The sequence below is a fragment of the Moschus berezovskii genome, chromosome 12 (genome assembly GCF_049115385.1).
Source record: "Moschus berezovskii isolate FMDL1 chromosome 12, NW_MosBer_1.0, whole genome shotgun sequence".
NCBI lineage: Eukaryota > Metazoa > Chordata > Mammalia > Artiodactyla > Moschidae > Moschus > Moschus berezovskii.
This window is the reverse complement of record NC_142471.1, coordinates 96218982-96242788: the sequence shown is the minus strand read 5'-3', so window position 1 is coordinate 96242788 and position 23807 is coordinate 96218982. Positions and strand designations below refer to the sequence as shown.

Sequence of the window (23807 nt, the reverse complement as noted above, 5' to 3'; positions counted from 1 at the left end):
CAGGGGGTCTCTGACACGGCGCGGCGTCTTCAGGGTCTGTGCCCACAGTCTGAGTGTGTCAGGGGCCAACGGGGCATCCCAGCACTGGGGCGCAAGCGGAAATGCGTGCTGATGTGCAGACGAAGGTGGAGCAAGACGAGTCCGGCGGCAGAGCCTCCCAGGGGAGGGCTGGTTCCTGAAGTCTTAAGGGAGACAAGCGGACTGCAGCCCTCCCTTTGCACCAGACGTGCCCGCCAAGACTGAGTTCTGTGGTAGAGGGAGGAGATTTGATGGGAAAGTCATCTTCCGAGTGTCTGAAATGAGGGAGTCAGAGAGGCGAGCAGCTGAGACGGGCTGAGCAGAAGTGAGCAGGAGCACTTGGGCGCCAGGCTTCTGTTATGCAGTTAAGTCGGATGGACCCCTAACCCGGCCGAGAGCCTCTGCCCTGGGGAGAACTGTCCTTTTGCACTTTGGGTTCATGTCCCAGGGATGGGGGAGCCTGGTGGGCTGCCGTCTATGGGGTCGCACAGAGTCGGACACAACTGCTTCCCGGGCGCCGTGAGCGGTGAAGAACCTGCCTGCCGACACAGAGGACATCAGAGGCACGGGCTCCGTCCCTGGGCTGGGGAGGTCCCCTGGAGAAGGAAGCAGAAACCCACCCCGGCGTTCGTGCCTGAGAAACCCCGTGGTCAGAGCAGCCTGGCGGGCTACAGTAAGTGAGGCTGCAAAGAGTCAGGCACGACCGGAGTGGCTTAGCTCACACACGCACTCAGCGTCAGCTTTCCTCAGTGGCCAAAGGATGGAGAAGCGGGGACTTGGTTCATAGGTGGACTTCTCACCCATGTGGTGAGGGATTTGATTTTAAGAGTAAAGACGGAGGGGTGGGGGCGTGAAGCTAATGATGAGGAGGGGATGCAGTGGTCTTCTGGGAAAGGCGGGGGCTCCAAGGGAGTGGGGAGCCTTCCCTGTTCATCTGTTTTTGGTTCTGTGATTTCTGGTCAAGGCTGTTGGCACCTGACCTTGAGCTGTTAATGTAGTAACGTCTGCAGAGAATGAGCTCAGCTTCATTCCCATCTTGGTTCCATCTGGTTTTTGTTTTTCTCTCCAAAAGAGAAGCTTTCTTTCTTAGTCTCCAGACCTGAACTTAAAGGTTCACCTTAGTTGCTATTGACTTCCCTGGTGGCTCAGATGGTAGAGTGTCTTGCTTAAAATGTGGGAGACCTGGGTTCGATCCCTGGGTTGGGAAGATACTCTGGAGAAAGGAATGGCAACCCACTCCAGTACTCTTGCCTGGAAGATCCCATGGACGGAGGAGCCTGGTGGGCTACAGTCCTTGGGGTTGCGAAGAGTCGGACACGACTGAGTGACTTCACTTCCACTCTCTTTAGTTCCTATTGGGGGGCAAGGGGGAAGGTTCTGAGGGAGGATCCAGGGTCAACTCTGCAACACTGGTGCGCCCCCCACGAGCAGACATCACCCTGCTCCGTGGGTCCAGAGGCTGGACTCTGCACCAAGTGTCCTTTTCGGAACTGAATGATCCTGTGGAGTATGGAGACATGGGTCCTTCCAGACATGCCGGTGCCCAGTCCGCCCTTTCCCGGGCCTCCGGGTCTCGGACCCCGAGGCTGGTGCACTGGCAGCCTGGCGGGGCAGTGAGGGGACGAGACTCCGAGGACAGTCACTCCTGTACGACAACACGCTCTTGTTCTTGACGCCAGACGGTGGGAAGTGGGAGATTCGAATGGAGGCTTTTCCTTCTGGGGCGCTCCTCACAGCAGACTGCCACCTGGGTGCTAGGAGCCCCCTGACCGCTGACTGTTGCTTGGGGGCAAATCCTGACATTATTTGCTTCTTTCCTGGAAAGATGGAGAAGAGAGCTTTCTGAGACCCTACCCCCCTTGTGGCCCCTCCATTGGGCTGGACCTGAGCACAGCAGGTCTCTGGGACCCCTGGGAGGCAGACACACACATCGGCAGTTGTGTCTAAAGAGGGCACGAAAGGGGGTGCTTGGGTCAAGGGCAGTGTCAGAGCCCCCCTCCGCGGCAGGAGGTGGTGTGTATGAGACCCTGTTCCTGCGGGTCTGCATGTAACTGGGGGCTGTGGGGAGCCGGGAGGAGCTGCCTGGGGAAGGTGTGATGCTCGCTCCACGGTGGTGGGCGGCAGGCAGTCCCAGCAAGGGGAGCGGAGTCCCCTCTGCACTCAGGTTACTAGGACGCCTGGGCCACAGTCTGGAGGAGGGAGCAGGGTGATGTCAGTGGCTGGACCGCAGGGTCACCCACTTGCCACCCCTGTGGGGTTCCGGCAAACACACTCCGTCATCACAGGGGTGCTGGCCAGGTGCTGGGTGGCAGAGAAGACAGACACGGCAGGCGTCCTGGGCAGCTCACACACAGTCAGAGCTGGTTCAGAGACAGACACTTTGGGGGCACCATGAGAGCGTCCTGAGAGCTTGGTGACTTTACAGCCCAGCTCCTGGGTTTGCTTCCTCAACACGTGGAAAACTTGACCAAAACCAGGAATTGGATGATTCCTTCAGAAAACAGCCAGAACGGCAAACGCCAAGAAAGGCAAATGCCAAGAAAGGCAAACAAAATCAAACACGGGCAGGGGCTGGTTGCTGGCTTGACCTATGGACACCAAGACCCATCGCTGCTCTTTCTAAAAGCAGCCGGGTAAAGGCCGACGAATTTCCTTATTCCCCGCAGCTAGAGGTCAGGGCCGGAGAAGGCAATGGCAAGCCACTCCAGTACTCTTGCCTAGAAAATCCCATGGACGGAGGAGCCTGGTAGGCTGCAGTCCATGGGGTCACTAAGAGTCAGGCACTACTGAGTGACTTCACTTTTCACTTTCACACATTAGAGAAGGAAATGGCAACCCACTCCAGTGTTCTTGCCTGGAGAATCCCAGGGATGGGGGAGCCTAGTGGGCTGCCATCTATGGGGTCGCACAGAGTTGGACATGACTGAAGCGACTTAGCAGCAGCAGCAGCAGAGGTCAGGGCGCAGGGACACACGCCCTCAGCAGACAGGCAGGAAGGAAGAGCCTGAGTTCTGGCTCTGTCCCCTTGTCCTTCCCTCTGCTCGCGTGTTAAAGCCACAGGTGTCACTGAAGGCCCCGACCCGCCTTCCGTGTGTGAACACAGGCGGAGCCCCGCACGTGGACAGCTGTGTGAAGTCGCCTCCTGACCACACACTTGTGTTTGCAGAAATAATTCCAGTTGGCAGATACCTCGCCCGGAGGATTCCACCGCAGCTGAGTCATATGCTAAACGAAGAAAGACACTGATGACCGTCTGTTCTTTGGGGACATGGCCGAGCGGAGAGCACAGCATCCCCTGTGTATCAGGCGAGCGTCCTCTTCATCAGAAGACCCGCCCCGTCCTGCTGTTTCTGCCGGACCCTCTGCCTCCCGTGGAAAGGGTCTTCCTTTCCACGGTGTCTTCAGCATCTGATGCTCCAGGCGAGGACTTCACCCTGCTCTTCTGGACGGTTACGGGAGTGAGATCTCTAGCGGCTTACGTACCCTGCAGCCCGCTGATGGTCAAAATTCTGGGGACCCTCCAGTGCCAGGGCTGGCCCTCCACAGCAGGGACATGGCGGGGATCTTCCAGCACTGCCACTCCCCTCTCCTCCCGCTGAACACGGCCACTGACGGAGACCCCGGGGCTGAGAGTCCAGGGCAGGCCTGAGAGGAAGAGAAAACCCAGGAGACCGGAGCAGACTGGGCCACCCAGCCCACGTGGACACCCCGGAGTGAACACGGCGCCTGATGGGCAGCTCAGCCTGGATGGTTCCAGAGCCCCTGCCTGTCCCGCCACCCCAGGGCCACCCGCCTTTCTCTTCCTATTTTTTCCTATTCAATCCTGGGAAAAGCAGACTCTAGCTGCTGGCTGGGCTCTGGGTTTGGAGGCCGGTGGGGGATAGGCCAGGGGTCAGGATGCCTGTGAGCACAGAGCCTATGCTCCGTGTCCTGCGAGGCCCCCTTCAGCGTGTCGTGACCCGAGGCCCCTGTGCGGACCGCAGGGTGGGCTCTGGCAGCTCAACGGAGACCCCCAGCCCGACGCTGCAGCCCGCCTGGGGGAGGGAGGGGCACGTGTTCAGCCGGAAGGGACCCAGCACCCGCCCTGCCCGGGGCAGACACGCCTGGCCCGGAGGTCAGTGCGGACTTTGGCCGGGGCCCCTGTGAGTCCCCTGAATCTCAGTGAGTCCCACACTCTGGCTGCAAACAAGGACCATGGAGGGTCTCCTGCGCGTGGCTCCCCTGGGGTTACTCAGAGCAGAGCGCAAGCAGTGCTTCTTCGCACCTTCAGCCCTCAGAGGGGGAGCCGGGGGGTGCCGGCCCTGATGGAAGTGGCAGAACGAGCCTGTGAGCCTGATCCATGTACCCGCGGCTGCCAGCTGCCTCCAACGGAAGCACACGGTTAATTACTGTTTTGCTTAAAACATTGATTTTTATAAGTCATCCTTATGGGAGAGCATTTCTGGCTTATCTCTTAGCTGGCTTAGCAGTTTTTTTTCTTATTTTTTTGGCTGGACCTCTTATCTCAGTTTATTTACTCAACTAAGGGATTCTCTGCAGTCCTTTGGGGAAAGCAAGTTATGATAACGACTTATCAGTCGACACAATTTATTGAGTGCCTGCTCGTCTTCCAAGGCTCGGCTCAGAGGTCTCTCCCGGGGAGCAGCTGGCTTCCCGGGGCCCGTCCGCCCCGCGCGCCTCCTGGCTGGGGCCCACGGGCAGTGTGTCCCTGCGGGCGATTCTCTTTTGCATCAGTGCCTCCCGTGGTCTCATCTTTCCAGCCTCCCGCTGCGTGCAGTCTGACAGGTGGAGACGCTCCATAAACACCTCCAGAGCCGCTCCCCTCCCAGCGCGCCTGCCTCTTCCAGCGGCCCGCCGGCTTGCGCTCACCCGTGCTCCGTGTCTCGGAGGTCGGGAACCGGGTCCTCCTCCCACACCCAGTACCTGGCTCTAGCATTGACATCGACACACGACGCCCCTGAGCAAGGCTGGAGCTGGGGGGAGCCTGGCGGCGACAAGATCCCTTCTTTCTGTCTCATCTCGTCCGCCAATTATGACAGTAATTTTGGCAACATTGATGATTAACTTTCTGTTTCCACTGATACTGTGCGGTCGATTTTGTGGTCTAACTAGTGACTGCGTTTTTATATGTACCCAAATGGATGCAAAGCAGGTGAAAAGCTGTTTTTCTGAGGTTTTTTGTTTTCTTTTTTTTTAAGACGCAGATAAGGTTCACTTTTTTTCCTCCTTTGGTTGAATCATCATTTTTGACAGCAAAATCATGCAAAGATAAAACTGTTCCCACATACCCATCTGTAAAATGCTCTTGCCTTGGCAACTGTTTAAGTCACTGTTAGTTACTTTCTCATCCTTTGCTTCAAGACCATCTTCATTTTGAACAAAAGATCCAGTTATTCAACAGATTCGAGAGTAGCCTACCAGCAAGGTCAGCGACTGTACCTTCGAGAATCGCAGTTCTTTGACGCCCTGTGTCTCAGCAGCAGACCTGACTCTGAACAGAGCCCAGGAGTTAAATTCCAGTGAGAGCACTGGTGGTAAAATGATAGGCAGGAGTCCCGAAGGAGGGAAGCTGAATTCACAAAGCAACATTTGCGTGAAGCCTCACTGTGTGTGGGCTTTCACAGGATTACTTTATTAGACTGAGCCTGCAGACCCCAAAATGCTCACCCTGCTTTGACCTGAGCGTCCGTCCTGGATGAGGCCCAAATGCAGAGAGTGGCTCTTCACACGGTTGTATAAGCGAGCTTAGTTACGCCGTGTGCCTAATCGCTCAGTCACGTCTGACTCCGTGTGACCCTCTGGACTGGAGCCCACCAGGCTCCTCTGACCACAGGCATTTTTTCAGGCAAGAATACTGTGGTCAGTTGCCATTTCCTTCTCCAGGGGATCTCCTTGACCCTGGGATTGAACTTGTATCTCCCGTGTTTCCAGCATTGCCGGTGGAATCTTTATCCACAGAGCTATTGACCAGGCAACCCCTGCCGTGACGGTGGCTGGTTAAGCGAATAGGCAAGTTTGTACAGTAGGTCCCTTGCTGGGAATACTAGGCTCTGCTTAATAACTGGGTTTAGGAGGGCCATTCAATGACGGGGAATGTGTTTATTCTAATGCCTGGTGGAAGAGCAGTGTGTGCAGGGTACTGGCGGCCCAGACCTTGCCCCTGGAAAATTCTGGTTGGCTGCAGGGCAGAAGGTCCAGTGTTCAGCTGGGGACACCATACAGACAATTTTTAGACACTTATTTTCTCCATTTTATACCTTTTTATAATGTGTTTTTATTAAGTAAGACAATATATATTGAACAGTGGGCTTTCCCTGCCTTTAAATCTGTGTGTGGCGGTGTGACACCGCTGCGCCCGCCGCAGTGTCTGAAAGCTGGGCGCTGACGCCAAGTGCAGGCCGGGGCTGGGGCGACACGAGCTCTTCATGGCTGGTGGGGGCGCAACACGGAGCAGCCGCTTTGCAAGACAGTCTGGCAGTTTCTTATAAAGCAAAGGGCAGTCTTACTGTGTGACCCAGCAGTCACACTCCTTGGTATTTACCCAAGTGAGTTGAGAACTCATATCCAAGCAAAAGCATGCACACAAATGTTTGCAACAATTTTACTCGTAATTTTAAATACTTAAAAACAACCAGGAAAGCTTGCAGTAGGTGAATGGCTGAACTGTGGTACATCCATACAATGGACTATTACTCAGTAATAAAAAGAAATGTGCTCTCTAGCCTTGAAAGGGCACAAGGGACTTTAAATACAAATAGACACACTTGGGAGATATAGCAGGTTTGGTTCCAGACCACTGCAGTAAAAGAAATATAGAAATAAAGCAATTTTTTGGCTTCCAAATGCATATAAACATTATCTTTGCATTATCCTACAGCCTGTTGAGTGTGCAATAGCATTATGTGTAAAACAGCATACATTCTTTAATCAAAAAATACCTTATTGCTAACAACTACTAACCATCATCTGAGCCTTCAGCGGGTTTTAGTCTTTTTGCTGGAGGAACTTGCGTGATGTTGACGGCTGTTGACCGATCAGGGTGATGTTGCTAAAGCTTGGGGTGGCTGCAGCAATTTCTTAAAATAATACAGCAATGAATTTGCCACATAAGTTTATTTCTTCTCAAGAATGATTTCTCTTTTGCCTGCAGTGTCATTTGATAGCATTTTACTCACAGCAGGTCTTCTTTCAAAACTTGAGTCAGTCCTCTCGAACCTTCTCACTGCTTTCTCAGCTAAGTTTGTGTAATAGTCAGCATATTTTGTTGTCATTTCAATAGTTTTTATAGCACCTTCACCAGGTGTAGATTCCGTCTCAAAGAACCCCTTTCTTTGCCGATCGTTAAGAGGCACCTCCTTGCTCCTCCACTACAATTTTAGCATGAACCTGCAGCAGCTCACTCCCACCTTCAGGCTGCACACCTCATTCTAGGTCTGCTGCTATCCCCACAACATCTGTAGTTACCTTCCCTGCTGCCCTCAAAGTCACCCATGGAGCTTGGAGCAGCTTCATCTAAACTCCTGTTAAGGCTGATGTTTTGGTCTCTTCCCAGGAATCTCAGATGCTCTTAAGGACATTTTGAATGGTGACTCCTTTGCAGAAGTCTTTCAACTGACTTTGCCCAGATCCACTGGAGAAATCACCATCTATGGCAGCTATAGCCTTATGAGGGGCTTTCCAGGTGGCTCAGTGGTAAAGAATTTACCTCTTGATGCAGAAGACGGGTTCAGTTCCTGTGTCAGCAAGATCCTCTGGAAGAAGAAATGGCAACCCACTCGAGTATTCTTGCCTGGGAAATCCCATTCATAGAGGAGCCTGGTGGCTACAGTCCATGGCGTTGCAAAGAACCAGACACAACTGAGCATGGAGCCGCAGCTTTATGAAATGTAATTCTTAAATAATAAGACTTAAAAGTCAAAGTGTCTCCTGTGTCCATGGGCTGTAGAATGGATGCTGCATTAGCAGGCATGAGAACATTAATGTCCTGTCTGTCTCCATCAGAGTTCCTGGGTGACCAGGTGCATTGTCAATGAGCAAGCAGTAATATTTTGAAATAAATCCGTTTTTTTTTTTTTTCCTGAGAAGTAGGTCTCAGCAGTGGGCTTCAAATGTTTAGTAAACCTGTTGTAAAGAGATGTGCTTTTGCTACCCTGTTCATAGGGCACAGGAGGGTAGATTTAGCATAATGCTTAAGGGCCCTGGGATTTTGGGAATGGTGAATATAGTGCCTTCAACTTAAGCCAAGAGAGCCAGCCTGCTCTTTGAAGCTTTGACTTCTCCTCTCTAGCTATGAAAGTCCTAGATGCCATCTTCTTCCAACAGAAGGCTGTTTTGTCTACATTGAAAATACATTGTTTGGTATAGTCATCTTCATGAGTTATCTTAGCTAGATCTTCTGAATAACTTGCCACAGCTTCCACAGCAACACTTTTAATTGCCTTCAGGAACGTTTGCTTTGCCTCCACACCTTGACTAATGGTGCCAGAGGCCTTGCTTTCCGCCCGTCTCAGCTTCCGACACGTCTTCCTCATTGTGTTCAGTCCTCTCTAGCTTGCGGAGATGAACGGGCCGCACACACAGGGTTTAGTTCTGCTTTTGACAGGACTTGTAGAACACACCGCACAGCGGTGACCCGCAACGCATGCTGTGGACGTCGGGCCATAACGTGTCAGTGTCGGTTCACGAGCGCAGCCCCCGACCCAAGTGGGCGATGAGAGGGAAGTGTGTGGGGATTCTCCGCGCTTTCTGCTCAGGTTGTCCGCAACTCTAAACCTGCTCTGTAAAAAATTAAAAAGTCCGTGAAAGCCTTCATAGTGCATTTGGGAAATGCTAAAAGACAGAAATGAAGAGAAACGCAGGAATCTGGCGCCCTGTGGTATTTAAAGTGTGAGACGTGCAGCTGTGTCCCCTGAGGCCAAGAACACACTTGGCATCTAATCAGCCAAGTGAAGACTGGTTGGCCAGCAACTATATAGAAGCGGAAAGTGAAAGTGAAGTCGCTCAGTCGTGTCCGACTCTTTGCGACCACGTAGACTGTAGCCTACCAGGCTCCTCTGTCCATGGGATTTTCCAGGCAATAGTACTGGAGTGGACTGCCATTTCCTTCTCCAATAGAAATGGAGATGACCGTGTAAGAGGCTTTGTTTACTGAACCTCATACTGTGAGCGGCAGCAAAGTGCCTTCTCTTTAAGGCAGGCTTGTCCTCTGGAGACCGTGACGCTGTGATGGCACACAGCTCTGTGCACAGGTGACATCTGGGCGGCTTGAAAGCTCATCACATGCATTTCAGGGACAGTGGCCAGGTCAGCGGCTTCCAAGAAAGGGGGTCACCACACCCTTGTTTTCTTGGTGCTCAAATGCCCCGTAATGAAATGGCATTGTCTGCAGTGGACGCCGGGCAGCCCGTGCTGACCTCCCTGTCTCCTCCCTCTGCAGGTGGTTGTCACAGCAGCCTTAAGCCCATGGGCAGTAGCCCCACCGTGGCCATCGCAGCCGCTGCTACAGCCGTGGTCTCCGTGGACCCCGAGGGGCTCGGGGGCCCATCCCCCTCCAGGGTGCAGCCCTGCCACTTGCTGACCCTGGCACCCATCAGAATGCCCTTGCGGACTACACCCTTCCCTGGTAAGTACCAGCCCGGTCTCTCAGAGCCATGGGCTGGCGAGAGTCCAAAGCATGGCAGCCCAGGTGGGGCCCTGCTGACCTCCAGGTCCGTGGTTTCCTGGGTTCTGGTGCTGGGAGCACTGGGGCGGAATTCCCAGGTGTGCTCATCCTCTGACCACGCTCATGGACCTCAGTCCCACTGACCAAGGCCGTGTGGGTCAGTGGGTCAACCTGGGCATTTTCTGCTGTGAAACAAAGTGTCAAGTTTCCGTTTGAAGAAACGAGGCTGGTCTTTACTTACTCTTCATGGGGAGTGATGCACATAACAGAGAAATACCTAATTGTCTGAGGCAGAACTTGGAAGAAAGCATAGGCAATGTGCTGGAAAAGAATTATGCATCCGAGTTAATGAAACGAAAAAGTACACAGCGCAGACTCGCCTGGGGCTCTCCCTGAGCCGTCCCTCCTGGGCTGGCCTAGGCCTTGTTTGAGCACCAGAGGTGGGTCCCCCCAGCACAGCAGGACCTGTGCAGGGGCCCACCAAAGCCCGTGGCTGAGCGCCAAGGGGGCCATCAAGGGCCTGAGTGCCCCCGTGCAGTGGGTCTGCTGTTCTAAGTCCTCGGGGCTGAGGCGGGGCTGGCAGACACTGGTGCTGTGAGCTGAGGTGCAGGATGAGGGTCTCAGGAAGGAGAGGGTTGAGGATGAGGGTGCTGGAGGGCCTGGTCCCAGACTGGTTGTCCTCAGCTTGCACACGCGTGCCCTCTCACTGTCACCAGCGGGTGTGTGCCCCAGCCGTCCTGGCGAGTGCATGCTTGGGTCTGTCCTTAAATGTCGCAAAAGCAGGGTTGATTTGGAGGACATTTAGTAAGTGCTGGAGTCTTGTGAGTTAGTACTATCTGTTGGAGTTCTAGTTTTTTACGTGATACAGTGAGACTTGGATAGAAACTCTGTGGGATTGTTAATCCTATGCCAGAGTCAATCCTAGAATTGTATACTAGTATTGTATCATTGTTTGTTTCATCGCTAAGTCGTGTCCAACTCTTTCCGACCTCGTGGACTGTAGCCCGCCAGGCTCCTCTGTCTGTGGGATTTCCCAGGCAAGAGTACTGGAGTGGGTTGCCATTTCCTTCTCCAGGGTTGTATCACTGATGGCTCTGTTATCAGCAACAGAGACACCACTGGATTGTCACACACACACACACACACACACGCATCTTTGTGCTGAAATAGAGATAACCTGGTTTCATTACTTTCACACACACACACATGCATCTTTGTGCTGAAATAGAGATAACCTGGTTTCATTACTTTCACACACACACACACACACACACACACGCATCTGTGTGCTGAAATAGAGATAACCTGGTTTCGTTACTTTCACACACACACACACACACATGCATCTTTGTGCTGAAATAGAGATAACCTGGTTTCATTACTTTCCAGCCTGGGAAATGTTACTGGTTTTCTGGTCGTGTTCCTAGTGTAAACGTTGTGGTCTTCTCAACACTGGGCCTGGGTGTGCATGCGTCTGTGTTAACTTGGTAAATTAGTTGGTCAATAGAAAGTCGCGTTCTCAAAAACACACAGTTATTTCGATTTCAGCGTGTCACTAAATATGCACTTAGGGTGTGATGGGGGAAATAAATAAAACACGAGGATAATCTCTTGTGTGGAACATGATTTACCGCTATGTCAAGGTTTTGGTTAAAATCCATCAGTCCATTGGCATTTATTAAGGATGACTTAGTTTTTTCTGAGCAAATTAATCTTAGAAAGAACCCCTGTGTTCCCCAGGGGCGGCTTCACTCTTCACGTCTCATGTGATTTATAAAGCGACATAACCATCAGGCGTCTTTTCGTGTTGGTATTTTATAAGGCTCTATAATCAAATTTGCCATCACGTGCGTTCAGTTAGACAAAGGCAGTACCGTGGATCTGTCTTGTAGAAGACTGCTGAAGCGGCTCTCAGAGCATGACGGGGCCACACTCAGCAGGTGACTGCTGAAATGGCCTCTGTGGTGCGGGCAGTGGGCCCTCTCTCCTGGAAACCCTGATCATCGCAGGGGCTGAACTGGGCCTTGTCTGGGCCGATGGCCCCAGCCTGGCGGGCGTCCTCTGGGCTCTTTGGCTGGCCCTAGCCATCAGTGGTACTTGCAGCTCTGCCAGGGCTGCCCCAGGAGTGGTTCTTGGGGAGGCAGGACTGCCCTCCTAGTCCGCTGCCCCCGCTCGCCCCTCCTGGCGTCAGCGGAAGGCATTTGAGAGGGGCTGCCCGTGCCCGTGGTGAAACCCTTCCCAGCGTTTCCCTGGGATGCTTTCTGGAAACAAAGACTTGAAAGAGACCGAGGGCAGATAGTGTGTCTGTCAGTGGGTTTTTAACCACTGTCAGCAGCCCATGGAATGAGATCCGGTGACACTGAAGAGCGGGCAGTCCTGACTCTCAGTGGAGGTCCATGCTTTCTGCTGGGAGACCCCTAACCCACTTGAGGTGGGTGGGGAGGAGGAGGGAGGGGGTTGGCAGGGAGGAGGGCTGGTGGGGGAGGCAACCAAGGGGATGAGCGGCATCACAAGCAAAGGTTTCAGAGCCTCAGAGAATCGCCTCCCATGAAGACTGCTCCATATTCAAATCGATTTTAATATTAATTCAATGGCTGTCGCGGGTCTCAGTTGTAGAGCGTGGGTCCTTCTCTGCGGCACCTGCGCTGTCTTTTGAATCAATTCTTTTGAACTGTGGTGCTGGAGAAGACTCTTGAGAGTCCCTTGGACTGCAAGGAGATCCAACCAGTCCATCCTAAAGGAGATCAATCCTGGGTGTTCATTGGGAGGACTGATCCTGAAGCTGAAGCTCCAATACTTTGGCCACCTGATGTGAAGAACTGACCCACTGGAAAAGACCCTGATGCTGGGAAGAATTGAAGACAGGAGGAGAAAGGGACGACAGAGGATGAGATGGCTGGATGGCATCACCAACTCGATGGACATGAGTTTGAACAAGCTCCCGGAGTTGGTGATGAACGGGGAGGCCTGGTGTGCTGTGGTCCATGGAGTCACAAAGAGTTGGACACGACTGAGCGACTGAACTGAACTGAACTGGGCTGTCTGGTTGTGGCTCTCAGGCTCCAGGGCACAGGAGCTCAGTACTTGCAGTGGTGGGCTTGGTTGCTCTACATTTTGTGAGATCTTAGTTCCCCAACCAGGGATCAGTCCTGCATTCCCTGCAGTGGAAGGTGGGTTCGTAACCACTGGACCACCAGGAAGTCACAAAAGCGTGTAAACTGCAGTGTGTCTACAGTTGAATAATCCTGTTTCTATTTAGAAGATAATTCCATTTTAGATAAATGATTTAGACTATTTTATTTATGCCCTTGGTTTGGTAATAAAAGCCTGATAACCTCAGGAGCCCTGTGTGGTTTAGCTGTATGACTCTCAACGGAGGGAATCTTACTCCCAGGGACCCTCACTGATGGCCAGAGGTACTCTTTGGTTGTTGAGACCTGGTGGTTGTTGCTGGTGTAGTGACCAGGGATTCAGCTACACATGTGACAGCCTGAGATAGCTCCCGTGGGAAGGATCATCTGGCCCCAGATGTTAGAGGTGCCTCCATGGAGGAGCCCTAGTTCATGGTCTAGACGTCCACCTACCTGGTGGAGATCAGGATCAGTGTGTGAAGAAGCTCCCTGGAGAGTTCTGATCCAGTAACTGAAGGACCCAAAAGAAGGCTTCGTGATTGAAAGAAGATGAGCCACGAGAACAGCTGAATTATATGCCTTTCTTGTGAGTTAGGATTTTGAATAAGATACCCTATTTAAAGAACCCCTTGACTGACTCCACATTCAGTTCAAAAGCAGAGCATTGCTGGCATGTGCAGCCAAGTTAGTCCTTGCCACGGCTCTGCTGGACAACCCCACGCACCCTGGGGTCTTCTACTGGCTCACGTCGGTCTGTGCAGTCGCTGGTCCCCTGCCCAGCCTGAGTCACCTGGTGGCAGAACGTGTTGTCCCCTCCCTGCCCAGCCTGAAGCACCATCCGAGACTAACCCTCCAGCAATTGCCTGGACCTCAGCGTCCGTTCTCCATGGGATGAATACAGACTTTCGCACTCGTTCCCGTGACTGCTTGATTTCTGACGCCATCTCTCTCATGCTTGCTCCTGAATCAGGGGCGAGGTGGGGGCAAGGGTAGGCAGCGGGCTCACCTGGAGAGGCCTCACTGGAGGGCACTCAGGCGTGGGTGGGCCGCTAGGTAAAGAGGGTCAGCAGACGGGGAGGGCTGCCCTTCCGTTCGCTTCCTTCCAGCGGGCGCTTTGCCTTGTTCCCAACTGTCCCTGAAGCCTTGGACTTTTCAGGTTATGGAAGGAACGTGTTCAGGGGAAAAGCATACCTTGTATCCTATTTTTTAGTTTTTAAGGAGAAGGTGGAGTTTGTCAGGGGAGAACTGAAGCCGTGCTGAAGGATCCGCTGGAAGGACCTGCTTCCTGGCCCTCCCCGGGGGGAGCCCTCTCCAGGGGGGCCCTTGGACCTGCACCCCCTCGACTGCCCCCTTGATGTTACAGCGGAGTGTGAGGGGGCACCCACCTTCGGGAGGGTAAAAGCACCATGCAATGCCAGCGTCTGCTCCTGTCTGATGAAACAAACAAGGTGATCCTTTCTAAGAACGACGGTAGCTATTTTTAAGACTTCATCCCCCATTTCGTGAGCGTTCAAGTGAAAGTGGCAGAGCGTGAGTGACCGCCATGGTCTCCGGTTCAGCAAGTGACTGGTGAACACAGCCGTTAAAAGTGCCATCTGCCTTGGAAGCCATTTACCACCTGTTCTTTTGCTTCCAGAGCCATTTCATGGTCTAAATTTAACATTTTGTCCTGCCACAGAACAGCTGGGAAGTGACTCTTCTTTTCTCTATCAGGAACTTACCAGCCAGGCTGTACAGCAAGGCAGCAAAGCCGCCAAGCCAGACCGTGCCCGTGGCCTCTGCGGAGCCGTCTGCTTGTCCCGTCAGCAGAACCCGCAGATGCTGAAGCAGGCTGTGTAACCACAGTAGCCCAGCCGTCTGGCCGTGCAGCCTCTTCTCTTTCTAACCGGAGTTGTTTCCTCCTCCACTCTAATCAAATGTGTCATAATACACATTAACATTTTAGAGGTTTGTAGAGACAGAAATACTGCTGCAGCATAATTGCTCACACCCCAGAGTGCCGGAGACTCAGCTGGCTTCTGTGAGAAAGACATATGTGTTTCTAATGGGGAGAATGAGCCACTTTTAGGAGAAAACTTATTGGATTTATGCAGACAAGAGAGGACTTTGTCTAGTTTGTTATCCACAAGTGAACTCATGTTATGGATGCAAGAAAAAACTCGTCCAGCAGGCGTTAGGACGTTTGGGCCACGTCGAGTGTAGAATTTTCTCAGTGGAGATCCCGGTGCGAACCCTTCCTGTCAACAAGCCGGCCCGTTTTAGGTTGTCCATCTAGGAAATTCCCCGGGACTTAGCTGGTGCCACCTTCCCTGAGGAGCTCCCACCGCTTGAGATGCGTGTGCCGTCTGCACTGTTAGCTCCAGTTCACTCTTCCTTTGAAAAGAATTGGCAATCCGGCCTGCACACAAAAACACGTCTATGCTTATGCCACGGATAAAGGACGCTGATACAATAGACCCCAGTATCTCCCTCTGAGCCCAAGAAACAGCCGTTTCTATACCCCTCCACCCCAGGAGCTGCGGCCCTCCCCAGGAATAGTTATCTCCTGAACAGGTGCCAGTCACTGCTGAGCTGTTTTTTTAGAAGCATGTTTACATAGAAGCGTTATGTCTAAACAATGTGTTTCAGAGTTGAGGCGCTTTCTGAATTGTACATGAATCTAATCATAGTCTGTGCAATCTTCCGTGGCTGCCTGTTTTGCTCACAGTGCTGTGGTGTTTTGTGGGTTTTTCCTGTAAAGGCCGTGCTGCTGCTGGAGCTGTAACGCAGCCACGGTCACTGCGGTGTCATGTTTGTCGGTCTGTGTGAACCCACACGAATTCTCTCTGCTGTGGGAGGTGTCGGGCACAGCTGCCCCCTTTCCTCTGGAAGCCTTTCCCTCTCCTTCTGAGAGTCCTTCCGGATCGGGAGGGGCATCTTTGCACAGATCTGTAGAGCCCAGCAGTGCAGGGCCTCTCTGCTGTGTCCCAAGTGCGCTTATCCTGCTGTTGCTGTTCAGTCGCTAAGTCACGCCTGACCCTGTGACCCCATGGACTGCAGCATGCCAAGCTCCTCTGTCCTTCACTGTCTCCAGGAGTTTGCTCAGATTCATGACCATCAGTTGGCCAAAGTATTGGAGCTTCAGCTTCAACATTAATCCCTCCAATGAATATTCAGAGTTGATTTCCTTCAGGATTGACTGGTTGGATCTCCTTGTCATCCAAGGGACTCTCAAGAGTCTTCTCCAACACCACAATTTGAAAGCATCAATTCTTCAGCGCTCAGCTTTCTTTATGGTCCAACTCTCACATCCATACATGACTGCTGGAAAAACCATAGCTTTGACTAGACGGACCTTTGTTGGCAAAGTGATGTCTCTGCTTTTTAACATGTTGTCTACTCTACTAGTTCTCCCTAATTCTTAAATTCTGCCCAACTTGCCCAGTTTCTGTGCCCTGCACCCCAGAGTCACCCTTGGTCCTCTTTCTGCCTGAGACCTTGCATCCATCCACTGACACCATAGTCCCTCCTAACCTGCTCCCCGAGTCTGACTTCCTTGTCCAGACGAACACGATCTCCCAGCTGAGCCTGCTGCCCCAGTTTCTCTGCTTCCACGCGTCCCTATCAGACACTCTGCTCACAGGAGTCAGCGTTCAGGTCTCAAATGTGCATGAGACCAAGCCCTCCCCTGCTCAGGAGGGGCTCCCATGGAGCTCAGCGCATGCCCCAGGCTTCTCCGCGGACTCTCTGGAGCCCCCGTTGTGACCGCAGCCTGTGCTTTTGCTGCTGCTCCTCCCAATCTCTGCTTTCCTGCTGAGCCTCAGACACCTCCAGCCTGGCTGCCTCGGGGCCTTTGCACCAGCTGTGGCCTGCTCGAGGCTCTCCTCTGTCATTCAGGCTCAGCTGAAATGCGCTCCTGCCCTCTCCTCCCAAAGGACCCTCAGGAATCATCCCCTCCTTGACTCACCTGTTCCCTTCCCCTGTAGCGTTTCTCATTGTCTGGAATTAGCTCTGGCTCTGTTTCTGGCTTCTTTCTCTCTGCTGCCCTCTGCCCACCGGATGGGAGACCCAGGCCAACAGACGAGTGAGCCTGGAACCCAGCCCCCTTTCCGAGGGCCTGCCCTTTCTTTCGTAGGCATCACCATCCGTGACACCTGCCCCCGGCCCCTCCCTGCTGCCACAGTTCACAGTCAGCCATAGAGACGCTGAGCTGGAACGTGTGGCCTGATGACCAGGGCTGTGGCCAGGCTCCTGGGGCTGCAGGGACGTTGACCAGCCCAGGCAGACAGGGCAGTGCTCACACACGTGATGCCTGTGATTCTGCTTCCTGGGGCAGGGAGGGGGGTGGGTGAGCTCTTCAGGGCCAGGGGGAGGGCCTGTCTAGAAGACAGCCCAGAAGAACTAAGATTAGCTTGGTCTACAGAAGGAAGAAGGAGCCCGACGGTTGTGGCTTTAATGGAGAGCATCCTTAAGAGGCTTGGTTGCTGTGTTAGGTCCTGTTGCTACAGTCAGGCACCAGAGCCGTGTCTTGGCAAGTTTGCTGTAATAAGAGCAGCAGCCCCTTCCTGGGCTGGGCCGTCTCTTCTGACCTGTGATGAGATTGCCTTGGAAACAGTATCCGGGCAAGTGGTGGAGGATGCGGGAGGGGACGCGGTGGCTAGATGTGCACTCACTGGAGACTGTGGTCCAGGAAGCCCCTGGGAGCATCCTCAGGCCCAAACAGAGCCCTCTGTTGGGTCAGCAAGATGAAGGCCATGCAGAGACTGTGCTTGGTGGGAGGGTGGGCCTGTGTTTATCAGGGAGGGAGCTGGCCTTCTGCACCTGGTGCCGAAACTTCTGCAGCCCATGGGGAGGTGGTTGAAAAAGTGTCCTCATGGAGCCTGGTCCTCTGGCAGCTCCAGCTGTGGAGAAGAGCTCAGGAAGGGCAAGGGCAAGGGCACCTCAAAGGCCAGTGTCCACACAGCCTGAGATGCTGGCTCACGTGAACAAAAAGTGAGCCTAGAGGAGAACATAGGCAAAACACTCTCTGATGTAAATCACAGCAATCCTCTATGACTCACCTCCAAGAGTAATGGAAATGAAAGCAAAAGTAAACAAACGGGACCTAAAAAAAAATGGGACATAATTAAACTTAAAAGCTTTTGCACAACGAAGGAAACTATAAGCAAGGTGAAAAGACAGTCTTCAGAATGGGAGAAAATAATAGCAAATGAAGCAACTGACAAAGAATTAATCTCAAAAATATACAAGCAGCTCATGCAGCTCAATACCAGAAAAATAAATGACCCAATCAAAAAATGGGCCAAAGACTAAACAGACATTTCTCCAAAGAAGACATACAGATGACTAACAAACACATGAAAAGATGCTCAACATCACTCATTATCAGAGAAATGCAAATCAAAACCACAATGAGGTACCATTTCACACCAGTCAGAATGGCTGCTATCCAAAAGTCTACAAGCAATAAATGCTGGAGAGGGTGTGGAGAAAAGGGAACCCTCTTACACTGTTGGTGGGAATGCAAACTAGTACAGCCACTATAGAGCTGAGAGAGTGCCTGATGAACTCTGGACGGAGATTCGTGACATTGTACAGGAGACAGGGATCAAGATCATCCCCAAGAAAAAGACATGCACAAAAGCAAAATGGCTGTCTGAGGAGGCCTTACAAATAGCTGTGAAAAGAAGAGAAGCGAAAAGCAAAGGAGAAAAGGAAAGATATACCCATTTGAATTCAGAGTTCCAAAGCACAGCAAGAAGAGATAAGAAAGCCTTTCTCAGTGATCAATGCAAAGAAATAGAGGAAAACAATAGAATGGGGAAGACTAGAGATCTCTTTAAAAAAACTGAAGATACCAAGGGAACATTTCATCCAAAGATAGGCACAATAAAGGACAGAAAAGTATGGACCTAACAGAAGCAGAAGATATTAAGAAGAGGTGGCAAGAATACACAGAAGAACTGTACAAAAAAGATCTTCACGACCCAGATGATCACGATGGTGTGATCACTCACCTAGAGCCAGACATCCTGGAATGTGAAGTCAAGTGGGCCTTAGGAAGCATCACCACAAACAAAGCTGGTGCAGGTGATGGAATTCCAGTTGAGCTATTTCAAATCCTGAAAGATGATGCTATGAAAGTTCGGCACTCAATATGCCAGCAAATTCACGCAGCAGTGTGGCCACAGGACTGGAAAAGGTAAGTTTTCATTCGAATCCCAAAGAAAGGCAACGCCAAAGAATGCTCAAACTACTGCACAATTGCACTCATTTTCACACGCTGGTAAAATAATGCTCAAAATTCTCTAAGCCAGGCTTCAGCAATACGTGAACCGTGAACTTCCAGATGTTCAAGCTGATTTTAGAAAAGGCAGAGGAACCAGAGATCAAATTGCCATTATCTGCTGGATCATTGAAACAGCAAGAGAGTTCCAGAAAAACATCTATTTCTGTTTTATTGACTATGCCAAATAGTCCATATTGACTTTGACTGTGTGGATCACAACAAAACTGTGGAAAATTCTTCAAGAGATGGGAATACCAGACCACCTGACCTGCCTCTTGAGAAAACTGTATGCAGGTCAGGAAGCAACAGTTAGAACTGGACTTGCAACAGCAGACTGGTTCCAAATAGGAAAAGGAGTACATCAAGGCTGTATATTGTCACCCTGCTTATTGAACTTATAGGCAGAGTCCATCATGAGGAACGCTGGGCTGGAAGAAGCACAAGCTGGAATCAAGATTGCCGGGAGAAATATCAATAACCTCAAATATGCAGACAACACCACCCTAATGGCAGAAAGCGAAGAGGAACTAAAGAGCCTCTTGATGAAAGTGAAAGAGGAGAGTGAAAAGGTTGGCTTAAAGCTCAACATTCAGAAAACTAAGATCATGGCATCTGGTCCCATCACTTCATGGGAAATAGATGGGGAAACAGTGGAAACAGTGGGAGACTTTATTTTTGGGGGGGGCTCCAAAATCACTGCAGATGGTGATTGCAGCCATGAAATTAAAAGACATTTACCCCTTGGAAGGAAAGTTATGACCAACCTAGACAGCATATTAAAAAGCAGAGACATTACTTTGCCAACAGTCTATGTATTTTCCAGTAGTCGTGTATGGATGTGAGAGTTGGACTATAAAGAAAGCTGAGTGTCGAAGAATTGATGCTTTTGAACTGTGGTGTTGGAGAAGACTTGAGAGTCCCTTGGACTGCAAGGAGATCCAAGCAGTCAATCCTGAAGAAAATCAACCCTGAATATTCATTGGAAGGACTAATCCTGAAGCTGAAGCTCCAATCCTTTGGCCACCTGATCTGAAGAGCTGACTCATTTGAAAAGACCCTGATGCTGGGAAAGACCCTGATGCTGGGAGGTGGGAGGTGGGTTCAGGATGGGGAACACATGTACACCCATGGTGGATTCACGTCAATGTATGGCAAAACCACTACAATATTGTAAAGTAATTAGCCTCCATTAATATAAAATAATTTAAAAAATAAAAAGTTTGATAAACTAAAAAAAAAATGAAATCAGCACTTAGGAACCTTTAGCTAAGGGTGGTCCAGGTTGTTGAAACGTCCTGTTGGTAGTTTGCAGCTTATGGATGCTGATGTTGAGGGCCACCTTCCTTAGTAAGCAGTGCGTGAGCGCCTCATTTCCTTGGGAGGTCAGCTCACAGCTGAGCCGTCGGCCGCTGCACAGAGCGGGAGGGGCCGGTGCTGCTGGGAAGCAGACCCCGGCAGCGCTGCTTCTACCACTGGCCCCCCATCCCCCGAGGTGCCTGAGGACGGCTGAGCTGGGCGCTGGGTTACGAGTCGCGTCTGAGGTGTGGTTCACCACCCTGGTGTCTCCTGGAGCATCTTGAGACGCTCAGGGCATCTTTCCATTGGGGTTGGGGGACTGCCCTGACCCAGGTTCTCAGCTGCTGGCCTGATGGCCCGTGCTGGCCTGCAAATATCAGAGTGGGAGGAGGGGGTGTGGCTTTCACAGCCCCCTAGACCAGCCGCTGGTGTGTGCAGGCGGCTGGTGGAGGCCAGGGTCGGGGACACCAGGACAGCCAACAAGGACTTGCGCTTCCACATTCTGACAGAGGACTGGGTATGTATTAGAGTTTCTTAATCAGAAAAGACCCTGATGCTGGGAAAGACTGAAGGCAGGGGGTGAGGGGGATGACAGAGGATGAGATGATTGGATGGCATTACCGACTCAATGGACATGAGTTTGAGCAAGCTCTGGGAGGTGGTAAAGGACAGGGAAGCCTGGCGTGCTACAGTCCACGGGGTCGCAAAGAGTCAGACACGACTGAGCGACTGAACAGCAGCAATAGTTCAATCATGTGCTCACGTGGAAGGAACACTTATGTGCATCTGAGGCTTTTCAAGAAAGAACCGAAATGGTAATGGTGGCCAGGTAGACAGAGGATGCTTCTTCTTCCGAAAAGGCCCCTAGTGTTTGCCCTCCCGGGAGAGGTGACTCTTGTCTGGGACGCGCAGATGCTGGGCTTGAAACAGCCCCATGGAGCTGGCTCTCAGCATCGCTGACATTTAAATGCTGCCTGGGCCTGGAGGATGGCTTTTCCCAGCCAGCTGTCTTCCTTTGTTTTCCCGTTTTTTAATTGGGATATTACATTCGCTAAGGTGACAGGGATGACCCACTCAGATCTACTCATGGTAATGGTCTCTGCAGGGGTGCAGCATGTAGGGAACATCTGAATTTTCTTTTTTAAAAAACATTTTATTGGGGTATAATTGATGTACAACGCTGTGCTAGCTCCAGATGTACAGCAAAGTGAGTCGGTTATAACATATACATGTTTCCACTCTTTTAGATTCTTTTCCTACAGAGGTCAGGCCATTACAGAGTATTAAGTAGAGTTCCCTTGTCCTCGTTGCTTATCTATTTTATATGTGTGAAGCAAAGTGAAATGAAGTGAAGTTGCTCAGTTGTGTCCGACTCTTTGCGACCCCATGGACTGTAGCCTACCACGTTCCTCCATCCATGGGATTTTCCAGGCAAGAGTACTGGAGGGGGTTGCCATTTCCTTCTCCAGAGGATCTTCCCAATCCAGGGGTCGAACCCGGGTCTCCCGCATTGCAGGCAGACGCTTTCCCATCTGAGCCACCAGGGAAGCCCACAGAGTACGGTGTATATGTTAACCTCAGCCCCCAGTTTATCCACCCCCTCACCCCTGGTAGCCACAAGCTGATTTTCTCTATCCGTGGCTGTTTCTATTTTGTAGATGGGTTCATTTGAACCCCCTTTATGAGTCCACACGTAAGTGATATCATCTGAAGTTTGCCTTTCTTTGACTTACTCCACTGGGTATGACAGTCTCTAGGTCCATCCATGTTACTGCAAGCAGCCCTATTTCTCTCTTCCTGTTTTCTTTTGCGCTCAATCCAAGCAGATCTTGCTTCTCACTCGGCTTGAATTGCTCTTATTGGGTCCACAACCTGGATTTTCCTAAATCCGAGTTCGTGTTTCGCGTCCTCCAATTACTGACCCTTTGTGGCATTTGATGAAGTGACTCGTCTTCACCTCCTGGCACGTCCTTGTTCCATTTGCCTCCCTGTCACCACGAGCCTGGTTATGCTGACTTCCTGGGTGCCACACTGCCCCGTGCCCACGCTGTGTGCCCCTGGTCACCCCCAACCCCCAAGGGCTCTGCCCTTGGCCCTCCCTTCTCAGTCTACGCGAGGTTTCTCCACCGTAGTCGTCCGAGCTGACAGCTACAACTTCCAATAAAACCACCTGCTCTTGTGGCTAAACTGCCACCTCCACAGTGTTAGCCCCAGTTTCTGCCTTCCACGTACCCCCGATTCCAGGCTTCTTCGTCCAGATGTCTACAGGAGGAGGGGCTGCGGGTCTCCTGGGTGGAGTGGCGGGAGAGGCGAGAGGACTCGGGGCAGCGGGCATCAGGCCTCTCAGTGGGAAGAGGGTGCTGGCCTTGGTGCCAGCGTCTGCTCCCGTGCAGGGAAGACCAGGAGGGGCTGTGGCCAGGCCTCTCGGGCCCTTCCCCTGGAATGAGTCATTACCTGTCACAGGTGAGGCTGGGAGTGCTGCTGAGGGGACCGGAAACCAGAGTGTCTGTATCCAGACCAGACGTGCCTGCCCTGTCCACATGCGCGAGTCCTCAGGTGTGTTTCAGTAACTGGCAAACCTGTGACTCTGGGGATTCTTTGGACCCAGGCTCCTGGGTGGTGGGTGTCGAGGGTGTTGGGAAGGGGCTCTGCATGCACATTTGGACACAGAGTCCTGACGATCCTGTCCCTGGAGCCTGTAACTCTGGGTACCAGCCAGTGGCTCCTGGCCTGCAGTGCTCAGAGCAGGACGAAGCCTGAGCTGGTCTCCTCCCTGCAGACATCCTGCCTGTGGGGCCGAAGGTGACCCTGGACTTCTCTGGACTGAGTCCCTTCCCTCTGCTCAAGTTCTGCCAAGCCCCTGGTGGCTCTGGCATACTCCGGTGGTCCCTGGGTTCTGCACAGGTGGGCACAGGCAGCCACGTGGCGGAGCACTCTGCAGGGAGACAATGGAGGGGGTGAGGAGGGTTTCACGGACCCCCAGCTTTCCCTCTGTCGCTGGTGTGGCCTCTGCCCAGCTGGCCCACTCTTCCTGTGGCCAGGCAGGGACTGCAGCCTATAGCGCTGCCCCATGCCATGTGGTCCCCACCCCCAGGCTCCGGCATCAGGTCCTGGCCAGGTGTGCTGACCTCTCCCCAGCGGCCTCTGCACCCGTTTCCAGCCCGCCCACCACACCCAGCCTTCCCTGCCTCTCTCGGGATGCCCAGGCTTCTCTTCATGGTGGTCCAGGCTGACACCTGCTCATCCTTGACACTCAGCTGGCATCACCCCCAGAAAGCCTCCCTGAGTGCAGGTGGGGAAACGTGTGTTCTGCTCGGGGACTGTCCACTGTCACTGGACTGTGAGCCCGCCGTGCGACCCTCCCTCCTGCCCGGCCCGGCCCGGCGCAGCCCCACGCCCAGGGCGGTCAACAGCGCTGTGGCCGGAATGAACC

General features: G+C 52.4%; 1 protein-coding gene across 1 annotated transcript in view; it reads left to right on the top strand.

Annotated features, from left to right (window-relative positions):
* Window positions 1-23807, top strand: part of TCERG1L (transcription elongation regulator 1 like) — a 191681-nt gene that overhangs the window by 32160 nt on the left and 135714 nt on the right. Inside the window, exon 4 of the mRNA XM_088842546.1 lies at window positions 9455-9640. Coding sequence (XP_088698672.1) covers window positions 9455-9640 — 186 coding nt within the window. The remainder of the gene's footprint in view (window positions 1-9454; window positions 9641-23807) is intronic.